The sequence below is a fragment of the Phoca vitulina genome, unplaced genomic scaffold (genome assembly GCF_004348235.1).
Source record: "Phoca vitulina isolate PV1807 unplaced genomic scaffold, GSC_HSeal_1.0 scaffold5, whole genome shotgun sequence".
In the NCBI taxonomy this organism is placed as follows: domain Eukaryota; kingdom Metazoa; phylum Chordata; class Mammalia; order Carnivora; family Phocidae; genus Phoca; species Phoca vitulina.
The window spans coordinates 69,178,712-69,192,999 of record NW_022589708.1 but is presented as its reverse complement, the minus strand read 5'-3'; the positions used below and the strand labels follow the sequence as shown (position 1 = coordinate 69,192,999).

At 37.1% G+C, this 14,288-nt stretch overlaps 1 protein-coding gene across 5 annotated transcripts in view; it reads left to right on the top strand.

Moving 5' to 3' along the window:
* The window catches only part of FRY (FRY microtubule binding protein), a 426,749-nt gene that overhangs the window by 14,077 nt on the left and 398,384 nt on the right, over positions 1-14,288 (top strand). Inside the window, exon 1 of one of the 5 annotated variants that reach the window (XM_032403232.1) lies at positions 12,417-13,323. The exons of the other annotated variants lie outside the window; for them this stretch is intronic. Within the exon in view, the coding sequence (XP_032259123.1) occupies positions 13,304-13,323 (20 nt within the window). The 5' untranslated portion in view covers positions 12,417-13,303. Of the gene's footprint in view, positions 1-12,416; positions 13,324-14,288 lie in introns of those variants that run through there. 5 annotated transcript variants of the gene reach the window in all.

Sequence of the window (14,288 nt, the reverse complement as noted above, 5' to 3'; positions counted from 1 at the left end):
AACTGACTGAATTCCCTTCTGCTGACCCTTTGAACTATCAGGTCTGCTCATGAGTTTTATCTGTGAACTTGAGTGCAGTTTCTGGATTTTTGTGGATGGATTTACTTATTTGCCAAACTTTGCAAGGTCGTCTCTATTTTACTTGAGCATCCATTAGGTAAGAGGATATGCTTTACTGAAAGATCTTCATTGAGGTTTAACCAACCATGGCAGAAGGTGATGGCAGACTGACGTTAATCTCATTATCCTAGCTGATTCTGAAGCCTTATTGCTTAAGTGCCAAATGGGTCCCTCTGTTGACAAATAGAGTGCTTCCTTTGGCATCAGCAGTAGCTTGGTGTATCTTTTTTGGAGGGCTTATGTAAAGTCTGTCACTTACTACTTCACAGTTACAATAAGCCTCATTCATCTACCACTATAGAGGAACATGTTCTAAACGTGTTAGTTTTTCAGATAACTTAATCTTGCTTTGTTGAGAGTCTCTAAACCAAGACTCTCACTTCTGTCTTCTGATAGAGAGTACTGAGGTTAACTTTCCCTTTTCTGGATGGCTTGGGCCATCTGTGTGAACATCCATGTACCTTCTGGGGCTGTAAACCTGTGTATGTGGGACCATTTGTCCATGAAGCTAAGTTGCCCCACATTTTGTGCTTTCTGACAGTTTGCTCTGATTTTTATGGACCTTCTCCTCCATAGATCATCATGGTTACTTTCCATACCTGTCAGGGTATTTGATACACATCTATTCCCTACAGTTACCTGGATGGCTCCATTCCTTTCTTACGTTACCAAGAGCACTTTACGGGGGCGCCTGGGTGGCTCAGTTGGTTAAGTGACTGCCTTCGGCTCAGGTCATGATCCTGGAGTCCGGGGATCAAGTCCCACATAGGGCTCCCTGCTCAGCAGGGAGTCTGCTTCTCCCTCTGACCCTCCCCGCTCTCGTGCTCTCTCACTCTCTCTCTCTCTCTCTAAAATAAATAAATAAAATCTTTAAAAAAAAAATAAAGAGCACTTTTAAAATGCTGTTGTTTTAGAAAGAGTAGGAGAGTGGGACTGACAACATTTAATTCAGGACAGTGATGTTTACTGGTTTTAATTATTCTCAAAATGGATTTAGGTTCAAGAATAGCTTCTAGTTCATCATAATGATGCAGGTAAAAATCTAAAATATGCCTTACAATTTTTAAAATTTGAGCTCTTTAGAAACCATAAGAGCAAAGTCTCTTATCCAGCTTCATCTGAAGTCAGTCTACTACTAATCACACCTTAACCAAAAGTTTTGGCTTAATTTGTATTGTATAGTGTATTGTGATGATAAGATAATGCAAATAAATGAGCCTAAAAGGGAAATAAACTGAAAGTTTTGGAGAGCTGAGATCATTATGCATGGAAATGTAACTTTTCAGTAAGTACAGAGAAATTTAAATATCTTTAGAGTTGGATGTCTCCCAGGATTTAAGGAACTGGCCACACACTAAATAGCTTGATGACTTGGTTTCCGTATATATTCCTACAAAAATCATCTTTTCTAGTACATGCTTAATAATCAAAAAAAGTAATTTTTATTTATTTTCAATTAATTAATTCTTTTGTGAAATGGAGACAATACCTCCATTAATCATTACACTTCCAAATTTTTATTTATTTCACAATGCTTTCTTCAGCATTATAAATAGATACATTTTAGCCTGTAAAAAATTAAACTGCAGCCTGCTTGCTTAAAACTTCTATACAGTTTGGTGACAGTGACTATAAATAATATAATTAGATGCTATGTAGTGAGATAAAATATATTTCAGTTATATAGAAAAATCTGGTCACTTCAGCAGCTTCTCCTTTCACCCTAGAGCACCATTTAAAGTTGTTTTTGTTTTTGTTTTCCTTTTCAGTTCCACATTAGAGTTGTTAATAGTCCTTTTTTTTTTCCCATGAGTGCCAGTTACCTGGAGATATGGCAGTTGATCGATAAAACTGATTACTCTGCACGTGTAAACCAAACCATTCTCCACCAGAAATATTTAGTTGCTTTTCTCTACTAATGAAGTTCATAGCATAGTTATAAATCATCTTGTTATATCTTAGATTTGTTTATGGAACAAAATTTTTGTTTTCCTATTAAATGATCAGACTATTCTATTCCAACAGAAAAAGGTGTAATCATCCAGTACTGTCTAAGTTCACTTTCCCTGCTGTTTACCAAAATAACACATCTACCCACCTCCCTCACAATGAACCTGCTCTTGGGTTTACTGTGTGAAATCTCTGTCCAGTGGGTGAGGAGGGGCAGACCATCCAAACAGTGGTCACCAGCGTGAGGATTTGATATGGGGGCTGACTTTGAAGGCAGTTGAGCAATATGGATATAGCTCTATAGATAAATCTAGATTTGTTCTTGATTGCCCACCTTTCTCTAGAGTTTGACCCTTGGATTTAGGAGGTGTGGTGAACAGCAACAAAGAGGTAGGAAATCATACTGCTAAACAGAACCCTTTTTCTGGGCAGTATAACCTGAGTCAGACAACTCTATGCATAGTAACTAATTCCAACCCCAGCACCTGGACCAGCACCCAGCACATAGTAGGTGCTTAGTTTTCTCATGTGTAAAATGAGGATTATGATACCTATTTCACCAGTTTGTTGTGAGGGGAAAGCAGGAGAATATTTAAAGTGGCCAGTACCCAACATGTAGTAGGCTCTTGTTATAAAAATAAAGTCAGAAACTCATAACTAATTTAGTTATGTCTTACTGCAGGCAGTTCAGTCTCTCAGCTTGGGATGGTGATGGAAGACAGATAGGGAAGCTCTGGCATTAATATTTTTAAGTTGTCTCTGAACTCTAATGAATGCTTTTATGTTCCTAGGGGTCTGGGCATTTTTAAAACAAATGTCATTCGGAAAAAATTGAAAGCAACAACATAGATGTCTATGTTGCAGATGGCCTGACGGCGAAACTCCTTCTACACAACACTCCCATATCCAGGAAAGTTCATTGAGACATCTGGTTGAAACCTCTCTAACATGTCAGAACCTAACTGACCTTCCTGGGAGGACAACCTGTCTTCCCTCTGGGTGCTCAATGTAAAACCATGAGGCTCCAGGTTTGAAAATTAGAGCCTCATCCCAGTGCTGTTTAGCTGGTCCAGGTGGAAGCCTAGGTGATCTAGTTAAGCCATTTAGATGAAGTGAAAAATCAAGAGGTCAGAGGAAGAACATGAGTGATGTGACTTCTGCAGTGTGGTTAGTTGTTGGTCAAGGAAAGGCACCTAGGGGACATAAGTTCACTTTATCTGCTTTACTGGTGGAGGATGATAATTTCATCACGTATGACTTTCTATTATAATGTCTTAATGAGATGTACATTGAAGGCAGATGAATCTCAGGGAATGATTTTGGGGTGTGTGTGTGTGTGTGTGTGTGTGTGTGTAAGTAGCATCCTAATGATTCTGAAAATTACCTAAGGAAGATGTGGTAATCAGCCAGATCATGCTGGCTTATCAACATCAGGCCATGTTTCTGCATCTCTAATTCAATTACCTGGAAACTTACATCATTAAAATAAAAGGCACCCATGTTTTATGTCTTGATAGGAAGAAAAAAAAAAGATTAATGTTACTTTAGAAAATGATCTGGTTCTACCCAGGAAATGATCTCCTCTTACTCATTTTGCATTCTAGCCTAAAACAACCCTGTCCATAGCTCTATAATTAGAAATATAATAGTCAAAGCCAGGCACTAGGAAAAATGTCAGATTCATTTTCTCCACCCCCACATGTACTATATTTGTTTGGTTTATTTTCTTCTTGCTCAATGAAAAAATTATTTTTAAATATGAGTGTCAGAAAATATAAAACTAAATAAGTCACCAAGTTTATCATTTGAGGTATATTCTATTTTTATACTAGCTAATCATGTTTGGGGACATAAGGCACAGGAAAGGCTTCCCTATATTATTTATATAGTAACTTTTCAGCCCATAGAAGTGTGTTGCATTTTGAACCCATATGACAAGTAAATACTTCTACCCTAGATGTCTGAAAGGAGGACACCCAATATGATTACCTGTATGCAAAAATGTGTCTCAAAAACTGACATAAGGATTACACATTGGTTTTCTGTTCAGATCTACATCAAATCCTAAGGTATTTAGAAGCTAACTGGTGTAAAATAACATACTATTTACTAGAAATAATTTAAAAGGCCCATAGCTTTATACTCTTTTTCAAATAATTTTTATTAGGCACTTGCCCACAAGCATGCTGTGGCCTGGTACATGAACTTGATATCACAATATTGCAGACATTTGCTTTCTAAGACTTTACAATGGATCAAAGACAACTTTTATGCTGATATGTAATTCTTGAAGTGTAGGGTTCTCTGGACCTCAAGGGCCACACTCTCAGAACCTGCTCCCATCCTAGACTCTACTCACGTCTCCAATGGCACACACAAGATAAGCTCAGAAATCAGCTGGTCAGACCACAAGTGTCAAGTGGGTACCATTGCCTAATGGAGGCAGGAGATGATACAAGAAAAATACAAAACTCCAGCATTTGAATAACTAAAGGCCACTGAGAGAAGAAATAAACATATGAGAAACAATGAACAAACTATAAAATTAAGTACTCAGTTGTGTGAGGTTCAAAGTTGTTTTCCTGTTATTACAGAACCAATCAGGAGGAAATGGACTTATGTAGGGCTGATTTTGTTAGACGTAAGGAAGGTTAAGCTTCCCTGTGGGTTAGATATATATGGATTTGACAGCAAGACCCGAGCTTGGTGCCTCTTAGTACTGATTTGTAGTTTCAATAGCTGCAGTGCATGACGGTAAGGTAGACATCCTTGAACTACCCTAAATTATGTACTTGATCCTGTGTTAGTTTAGAAAAGGCTGTTTGGCATCAGCTGAGAAGCTGTACTTTATCTGACATGAGGCCAAGTAACCTATATATAATAGGTAACCTCTACAAAAAAAAAAAAATTACATGATAAGCAAAAAGTTTGACCTATAATCCTCCTAGGAGTGGTGTGGGGAAGAGATAGAGAAACTAGTTCATTTGCATGTCATCCTTCCCAGAAAAAAATTGTGTTGATTGAGGCTTGATTTATTTATTTAATTGTGGTAAGAGCACTTAACATGAGAGCTACCTTTTTTAACAAAAATTTAAGTTCACTATATAGTATTGTTGAATATAGGTACAATGTTGTATGGAAGGTCTCTAGAACTTATTTATCTTTCTTAACTGAAACTTTATCCCAGTTGATTAGTTGCTCCCCATTTCCTTCTCCCCCAGCCCCTGGCAACCACCACCCCAGTCTTTGATTCTATGAATTTGACTATTTTAGATAATGTCATATAAGTGGAATAATGCATTATTTGTCATTCTGGGATTGGCTTATTTCTTTTATCATAGTGTCCTCAAGGTTCATCCATGTTGTCAACATAGTGCAGAATTTCCTTCTTTTTAAAAGATGAATAATATTCCATTGTATGTATACATCACATTTTCTTTATCCATTCGTCTATCAGTGGACACTTAAGTTGTTTCCATATTTGGCTTTTGTGAGTAATTCTGCAATGAACATAGGAGTGCTAATATCCCTTCAATATCTTGATTTCAATTCTTTAGGAAAATCTTATTCTAATTGTTTCCTTTGCTGTGAAGAAGCTTTTTAGTTTGATGTGGTCCCACTTGTTTTTGTTCTTGTTGCCTGTGCTTTGGTGTCATAGCCATAAAATTATTGCCAAGACCAACGTCATGAAGCTTTTCCCTTGTGTTATTTTAGGTGTTTTATAGTTTCAGGTCTTCTATTTAAGTCTTTTTTTTTTATGGTTTTTTTTTTTTTTTTTTTTTTTGAGAGAGAACACATGAGAGGGAGGAGGGTCAGAGGGAGAAGCAGACTCCCCGCCAAGCAGGGAGCCCGATGCGGGACTCGATCCAGGGACTCCAGGATCATGACCTGAGCCGAAGGCAGTTGCCTAACCAACTGAGCCACCCAGGCGCCCCTCTATTTAAGTCTTTAATCCATTTTGAGTTGATTTTTATGTATAGTAAGGTAAGGGCCCAATTCCTTTCTTTTGCATGTGGATAACCAGTTTTCTCAACACTATTGGTTGAAGTAACTATTTTTTCCCCATTGTGTATTCTTGACACCCTTACTAAGCATCAGTCTACCATATGCATGGATTTATTTTTGAGCTTTCTATTCTGTTCCCTTGGTCTATATATCAGTCTCCATGTCAGTACCATTCTGTTTTGATTACTGTAACTTTGTAATGTATTTTGAAACCGAGAAGTGTGATATCCTCACTTTGTTCTTTCTCAAGATAATTTGGCTATTCTTGTAACTTTGTAGTTCTATAGAATTGTAGAATTTTTTTCCTGTTTTTTCAAAAAATGCCACTGGAATTTTGATAGGGATAGCATTGAGTTTATAGATCATTTTGGATATAGTATGGATGTTTTAACATTATTAAGTCTTTTAATCCATGAACGTGGATGTTTTTCCATTTGTTGTGTCTTCTTTCATTTCTTTCATCAGTGTTTCATAGTTTTAAGGTTTATTATTAAGTGTTTTATTCTTTTCTGGTGCTATTTTAAATGGGGTTGTCTTCCTAATTTTCTTTTTAGATAGTTCATTGAAGTATACAGAAATGCAACAGATTTTTGTGTCTTACGATTTTACTAAACTTGTTTATGTGTTCTAAAGGCTTTTTTATGGAGTCCTTATGGTTTTCTCTATATAAAATCATGTCACCTGCAAACAGGAACAATTTTATTTCTTTTCCAATTTGGATAACTTTTATTTCTTTTTCTTGTCTCATTGCTTGGGCTAGGACATCCAGTACCTCATTGACAGGAAGTGGCAAGAATGGATATCCTTGTCTTGTTCCTGATCTTGGAGGAGAAGCTTGTAGTTTTCACCATTAAGTATGATGTTAGCTGTGGGCTTTTCATATATGGTTTTTATAGGTTGAAGTATCTTCCTTCCATTCCTAGTTTGTTGAGAATTTGTATCACAAGAAGATACTGAATTTTGTCAGATTCTTTTTTTGCATTTATTGAAATGCTCATGTGATTTTTATCTTTTATTCTGTTAATGTGGTGTATCACATTGACACATTGATTTTCATATGTTGAACAGTCTTTCCATCATAGGGATAAATGTCACTTCGTTGTGGTGTGATCCTTCTAATGTGCTGTTAGCTTCAGTTTGCTAGTGTTTCATTGAGGATTTTTGCATCTATATTCGCCAGAGATATTGGATGTAGTTTTCTTTTTTTGTGGTCTTTGGCTTTGGTTTCAGGGTAATGTTGTCCTCATGAGTTTGGAAGTGTTCTCTCCTATTCCATTTTTGGAAGAGTTTGAGAAAGATTGGCATTAATTCTTTTTTAAATGTTTGATGGAATTAACCAGTGAAGCCATCCAATCCTGGACTTTTCTTTATTGGGAGATTTTGATTACTGATTCAATCTCTATACTAATTATAAGTCTGTTTGGACTTTTTATTTCTTTATGATTTAGTCTTGGAAGGCTGTATATTTCTAGGAATTTATCCATTTCTCCTAGGTTATCCAGTTGTTAGTATATAATTGTTCACAGTAGTCTCATGATCTTTTTCACTTCTGTGGCACCAGTTTAATGACTCATTTTTCATTTCTGATTTTATTTGAGTTTTCTTTTAATCTTAGTCTAACAAAGAGTTTGTCAATTTTGTTTATCTTTTAAAAAACTAACTAGAAAACTCACCAATATCTGAAAATTAAACAGCACACTTTTGAACAGCCGTTGGGTCAAAGAAAAAATCAAAAAGACATTAGAAAATACCTCAAGACAAATGTAAAATACAGCAGAAACAGAGCTAAGAGGGAAGTTTATTGCCATAAATGCATATGTTAAAAAAGAAGAAAGATCTAAAATAGAACAACCTAAATTTAAACCTCAAGGAGCTAGAAAAAGTAGAACAAACTAAGCCCAGAGTTAGCAAAGGGAAAGAAATAATGAAGATTAGGACAGAAATAAATGAAATTGAATATAGAAAAACAATAGAAAAAGATCAACAAAACTAAGAGTTGGTTTTTTGATTATGGTTTTTCTTAAGTTCAAAATTAAGAAAATAAATGTGCCAATGGTAGTCAATTGAATTGAAGCAGGTATCTAGAACCACATGATTTGGGGTAGAAATATGTTTATGTAAGGAGAAAATGTGTATCAGTGTACTTGCAAGAATGCTTTACCCTACCTCTTAATTTAGGAATATAGAAAATGTTCATCCTGAAACCTCTTTAAGAGATATTTAAAGTTACTAGTGACTGCCAGTGCCTGTCAGTGGCTGCCAGGAGAAAGCAATGCAGACTAATCACACTATATTAAACTTTATGGTCCATTTGCTATAGAATTATTTTGTCAGAAGGCTGCTAGATTTCACCTATAGTCATTTAATATTCACTAATTCTTTGCCAGAGTGTATCCTGGAATGATGCTAGGAATCTGATTTCTTACTTTGATTCACCTTTTTTCCTTGTCTAAAGTACTTTTCAGTGGGGACAATAACCTAACATACTGAGTTCAGTGTAAACAGGAAATCTGGCAGCAATAACTAGATCAAGGGCTAGCTTTGCAAAGCCAAGTTTTAATGAGTAATTTGCAAAGTAATTAATCAGGAGGCCACTATCCTGAGAAAACGGGGTAAGTATACCCCACAATGACTTGGTGCCTTTCTTGGCTGCCCAAGGTGACAGTTTTCATGGGCCAACCCTCCTTATGACCAGTAGCCTCTCTAAGTAACTTGCCATTACCAGGATCTAATGGAGAAAGTTGTGAACTCTAGAGTCCACTTCTTTAGTATTGAAAAACTGCAGATCATGAATCATTAATGACCCATCAGTGGTTTGGAAAATCAATTTAGTAATTCAAAACCAACTATTTTTTAAAAATTAAATAGGATAGACTAGAAATACCAAAAGGCATCATGTAAGGTTAAATATTTTGCAAAAGAGGGACACCTGGGTGGCTCAGTCGGTTGGGCATCTGTCTTCAGCTCAGGTCATGATCCCAGAGTCCTGGGGTCGAGCCCCATATCGGGCTCCTTGCTCAGTGGAGAGCCTGCTTCTCCCTCTCCCTCTGCCTGCCGCTCCCCCCTGCTTGTACTGTCTCTCTGACAAATAAATAAATAAAATCTTTTAAATATTTTGCAAAAGAGAATTTTCATACACATGTTAAATATGTGTATACCTATGTTGGTTCTAGATTGCAATATAATACGTATTTCTAACTATAAATCTTGGCCAGAAATCTCAAGAGTCATTACTTTATATAATATTTTTTGAAATATGGAAATACTTTTTCAGTTACATTTTAAATATAGTGATATATGAGAGTTTATTTCTTGATGCTTAGGAAAATAACTTCTCTAGGGAAATAAATGAATTTTTGTCTATATTCAGACAAAAGAAGTGAATATACTTATATGATCCTCTGAAAAACATGACACTAAGTGTAAACTGTTTGATATTTTACACTATCAATTTAAGTGTCCTGAAATATTTCAAAGCTATATTTAATAACTATATTTTTGTTGTAGATACCATTACATTGTATGGAGATCAATGATGATAATGCAAATAATTTAAACATTTAAAAAAAATTTTTTAAAGATTTTATTTATTTATTTGACAGAGACAGCGAGAGCAGGAGCATAAGCAGGGGGAGTGGGAGAGGGAGAAGCAGGCTTCCTGCTGAGCAGGGAGCCCGATACGGGGCTCGATCCCAGTACCCTGGGATCATGACCTGAGCCGAAGGCAGACGCTTAACGACTGAGCCACCCAGGCACCCCTAATTTAAACATTTAAACATATTGTTTATTTTTTTAAAATTTTATTTTATTATGTTATGTTAGTCACCATACAATACATCATTAGTTTTTGATGTGGTGATCAAATAGCATTTCAAAATTTAGAGTCCTGACACCAAAAAAGTAAAATAAGATCTAATAAAAGCACAAACAGAACAAGTGTACAGGTTATTCCAAGCAGTAGAGAACACAACTGGAATATTTCAAAGCTATCACCAACACTTCTTTTTCATATGTTGTCATAGAAATTCTATAAAGCCCTGTTACTTTTAGTATTTGAGTACTTTTCACCCCTAAACATATAAGCCCTGGACAGTTCTGATTTCCCCAATAACTTGTCACACTGTGTATTTACTAATAAACTCAGTATTACAAAATGGATACTGTGCATTGAGGCCCAGAATTGAGAGTGAAGGAGCCCTTTAAAGGAAGTAGAAGTCTCATTTGTTAATCACTTGGTAAGCCCCAACTGTGAGGATCCAAATATAATTCAGACACTTAAAGAGCTCAGAGTTGGATAGTGAAACAGATGCGGTTGCAAGTATTAGGAGAACACTAATACAACTGCAGACAGTTCAGTGGTGGCTCAAAGAATGGAGCTGTCAGTTATGATGGGGTGGGGAGGTGCTATTAGAGGCCCCCACATTACCACATTACCCCAGTGAGCAGCAGAACATATTAATAAGGGCCTTCTGCATGTGGGACACAGCACCCTGGGGGCTGGGTTACACATCAAGGTGGGCCAGTGGGAAGGTAAACCAGGGAGCTGCCCACATAGCCACATCAAGCCCAGTCCTGTACACACACAGCCCCATCTGAGCTGGTCATGTCTCAGCCATCAGTGTACCTATATTCACACCGTTTCTGTTCCTGTGGGGATGGCTTAGAAGTTCTGTCCCTGTCTACTGAGATTAAGAATATGTTCATCTTACATAAAATAGGCAGCAGGTGTTGAAGCAAGCAAGTGAAAGGTAAACTCCTAGCCGAATGGTCAACATCACCAGTAAAACAGAAATTTGATCAATCAAATTAACAATAGAAGGGAATAGGAAGAGAAGCTTTGGGAAAGAGTATGACTTTGGGTCAAATGACAGATGATTCATAAGTGAAGAATAAATGAAAGCTTTGAAACCAAAAATGAGAAAGTCAATTTGATGTAAAACGGGGAACATTATGATAAAGAATTCGAGTGAGTGAAATGGAAACTGATTTATTAGAGATGAAGATACAGCTGGAAGCTCAGCAGTCCCATCTGGGGAAAAGGAGGAGGAAGTTAACCTATTCTAAGTGACCCTTCTATGCCCAGTAATAATAATATCAAAGGGGAAGGGAAGGGAGCAACAAGAGATAAAATAATGATGAAAACAACAGCAAAAGCCCCTAATCTATGGAGTCCTCAAGCCAAGTATGGTTTACAAATAAACTAAAAGGCAACAAATTGCTCTTCTAAGCCACACCATGTATCTGTGTGTGCCCAGACACCTTTCTTACGGGTAAGGAATAGGTGCCAAATCTAAAAACCATTCAAACAAACAAATAAGAACCCCTCCACCCCCTGCAAAAAAAAAAAAAAAATCTAGAGATTCAAAGACAAGGGCTTGGATGATTCAAACCTAGAATGAAAAGAGAGAACAGAAATGTCATACTGGAGATAAGAAAAGGAGATGGTGATCGGAACATGGACAGGTCTGGCAATGGAAGCAGCCCGGCTGGTGAAGCAAGATCGCTGAATTCAGACCTCGCTGCTGCTCCTGTCCAAGCTCTGTGGTCCTGGGGAGGGGCTGCCCAGTGTGTTTCCCTTTCCTTGCTGTTAAAACAAGAGGAATGTAATAAATGGGTTCTAAGATCCTTGCCACAAGTAAAGAATGTAAAGAATAGAATATAAAGTGAATCCAGTGCTCATAACAAATTCAAAGTGAATCCACCAGGAAGTAAGAATCAGGTTTCTGTTAGTTGGTCATGTACTTATTTTCTTTTTTTAGATTATCAACCCGTTTTTGATCTAGTTCACACACACACACACACACACACACACACACACGAAAAAAAAAAAAAAACCTGTTCCATTCCTTTCTAAAAATCTTCCTGGAATGTCATATTGTCTTCATGAAACTTATCTTCCAATTTCAACAGGAATACCCATATTTTGAATCATTAAAGGCCATAATGTCCGAAGTTTGTATGTATTCCACCTATTTTGCTCCTGCCTAGCTGCTTGAGATGCTAGAGCCCTGGGTTTACTGAGCTCTGTGTGTGCTACCTTGTTTAGAATATACTAGGCAAGGGCTTTAAACAGTGTCTGTTTAAAGTTGCATTGTGTGGGGTGGGGGAAATGGGCAAAGGTGGCCAAAAGGTACAAACTTCCAGTTATAAGATACGTAAGTCTTGGTAACTTAGTATACAGCATGGTGACTCTAGTTAACAATACTGTATTGTTACGTATTTGCAAGTTGCTGAGAGAGTAGATCTTAAAAGTTCTCATCACAGGAAAAAAAATGTGTAACTATGTGAGGTGATATTAACTAATTTCCCAATATATACATATGTCAAATCATTATGTTGTGCACCTTAAACTTATACAATGTGATATGTCAATTACATCTCAATAAAACTGGGGAAAAATCAAGTTGCATTGTGTAGTAGAATACGGCATGATAACTTCAGTAACATTTATAAATATCAAATGAAAATTGTGAGGCACAAATTGCCTTGAAATCATACTGCAGGGTCAAGTGCTTTTTCCTCTTGTTCAGTGTAATTGGGCAGTAACACACATAATAAGCCGAAGAGTAGAAAAGTCGTTTCAGCCTGCCAGTTAAACATGGCATTGCACTTTGTATCAGTCGGGTACTAATGCAACCTTAAGGACTCAGAAAAGTATGACCCCTTTCTTTTGTATAGGTTCCAAAAGAATAGCAAATTAATTAAGAATGTTGTTGAGACTTCCATGAAAATACACCTTCAGTAAGATTGAACAAGAGGCTCTGTGGCCAGAGGGGCAAATCAATGAGAATGAAGTTAGAGAAAGATGCTAGGAGAGTCAGATGACAAGACTGAGCTGCACCACAGGGAACATCCTGCTAAGTTTTAGACAACAATCTTGGTCAAGTTACATTTGAATTCTTGATTAGCTTCCACTTAGAAGATGCCGCAGAGATAACAGACAGTTAAGATTCCACAGTATGAAGAGATGGGGGTGGACCTTCGGATCTGGGACCCACAAACAAACTGGATGATACAAGTTGAGTAGGGGTTATCAGTAAAAAGGGTGGGCAAGAGAGTCGTGGTGGAATCTGTTTTTCTTTTTTTTTTTAAATAACACACAGAAGAGAAAACAAAGTCTTTAGGGCTATGTCTACACTAAACTTGCAAGTGAAGTTGAAGGGTCCTGAACAACTAGTGTTCACTGCCATCCTACAACCTGGAGTTCCCCAAGAAGTTTTTGAAGCGGATGCTCCATCTGCATTCCAGGTAGGATATTTTGTGGTGGGTCCTTTTATTTTTTTTAAAGATTTTATTTATTTATTTGACAGAGAGAGAGAGCACGCAAGAGAGGGAACACAAACAGGGGGAGTGGGAGAGGGAGAAGCAGGCTTCCCGCCGAGCCCGATGCGGGGCTCCATCCCAGGAACCTGGGATCATGACCTGAGCTGAAGGCAGAAGCTTAACAACTGAGCCACCCAGGCGCCCCTGGTGGGTCCTTTTAATTTGTATTTCAGTTCTTGCAGGATATCCACCAGGGTGGATGCTGGTACTCCATTTGATCTTTAGACCATTGAATTCTTTGGGGATCTGAAATATGAGTTTTCTAATGAGTTTAACCTTATACATGACCTGTCATGAAACTGCAGTTGGAAAGATTATCAGGAAATCCTGGGAAGGGCAGCGTCATTAAGAAAATTCCGGGAGAGGGATTCAAGGATGAGGAAAGTCTCAGCTAGAAAAACCTACCCCGAGTTGGACGGGGATAAAGGGAAAATAGAGTTGGTTGGCATTGTTCATAAGAAGCCAAATACTGACTTTAATTAAGACAAAAAAAAAAGAGAGAAAGAAAAAAATTTTTGTTTAAAAATTCAGTAAAGCACCAGGAGAAGAAAATTAATGATGATCACAGAGTACATCAGAGGTTTCTGTTAAAGGGGAGTTTTGAAAAAAGAACATTAGGCAGGGGTAGCCATTTGAATCAAAAGAAGCTTTTATGAAAATTAGCTTGAGAAAGTGACATTCATAATTGATGACATGAAAGATAGTAAAACATTTCCTGCACTTTGTTGTCTTTTTATTTAATTAGTCTATATCCTCTGAGATACGTCAGGGCATCAGTGATTTTTGCAACGTTAGTTGTCTATATAATTCACTGAAAATTGTAGATGTATATCTATATATGTGTGCATTACACAATAGAGCCAGAATGTAAATCTGTACTTTTAGTTCCA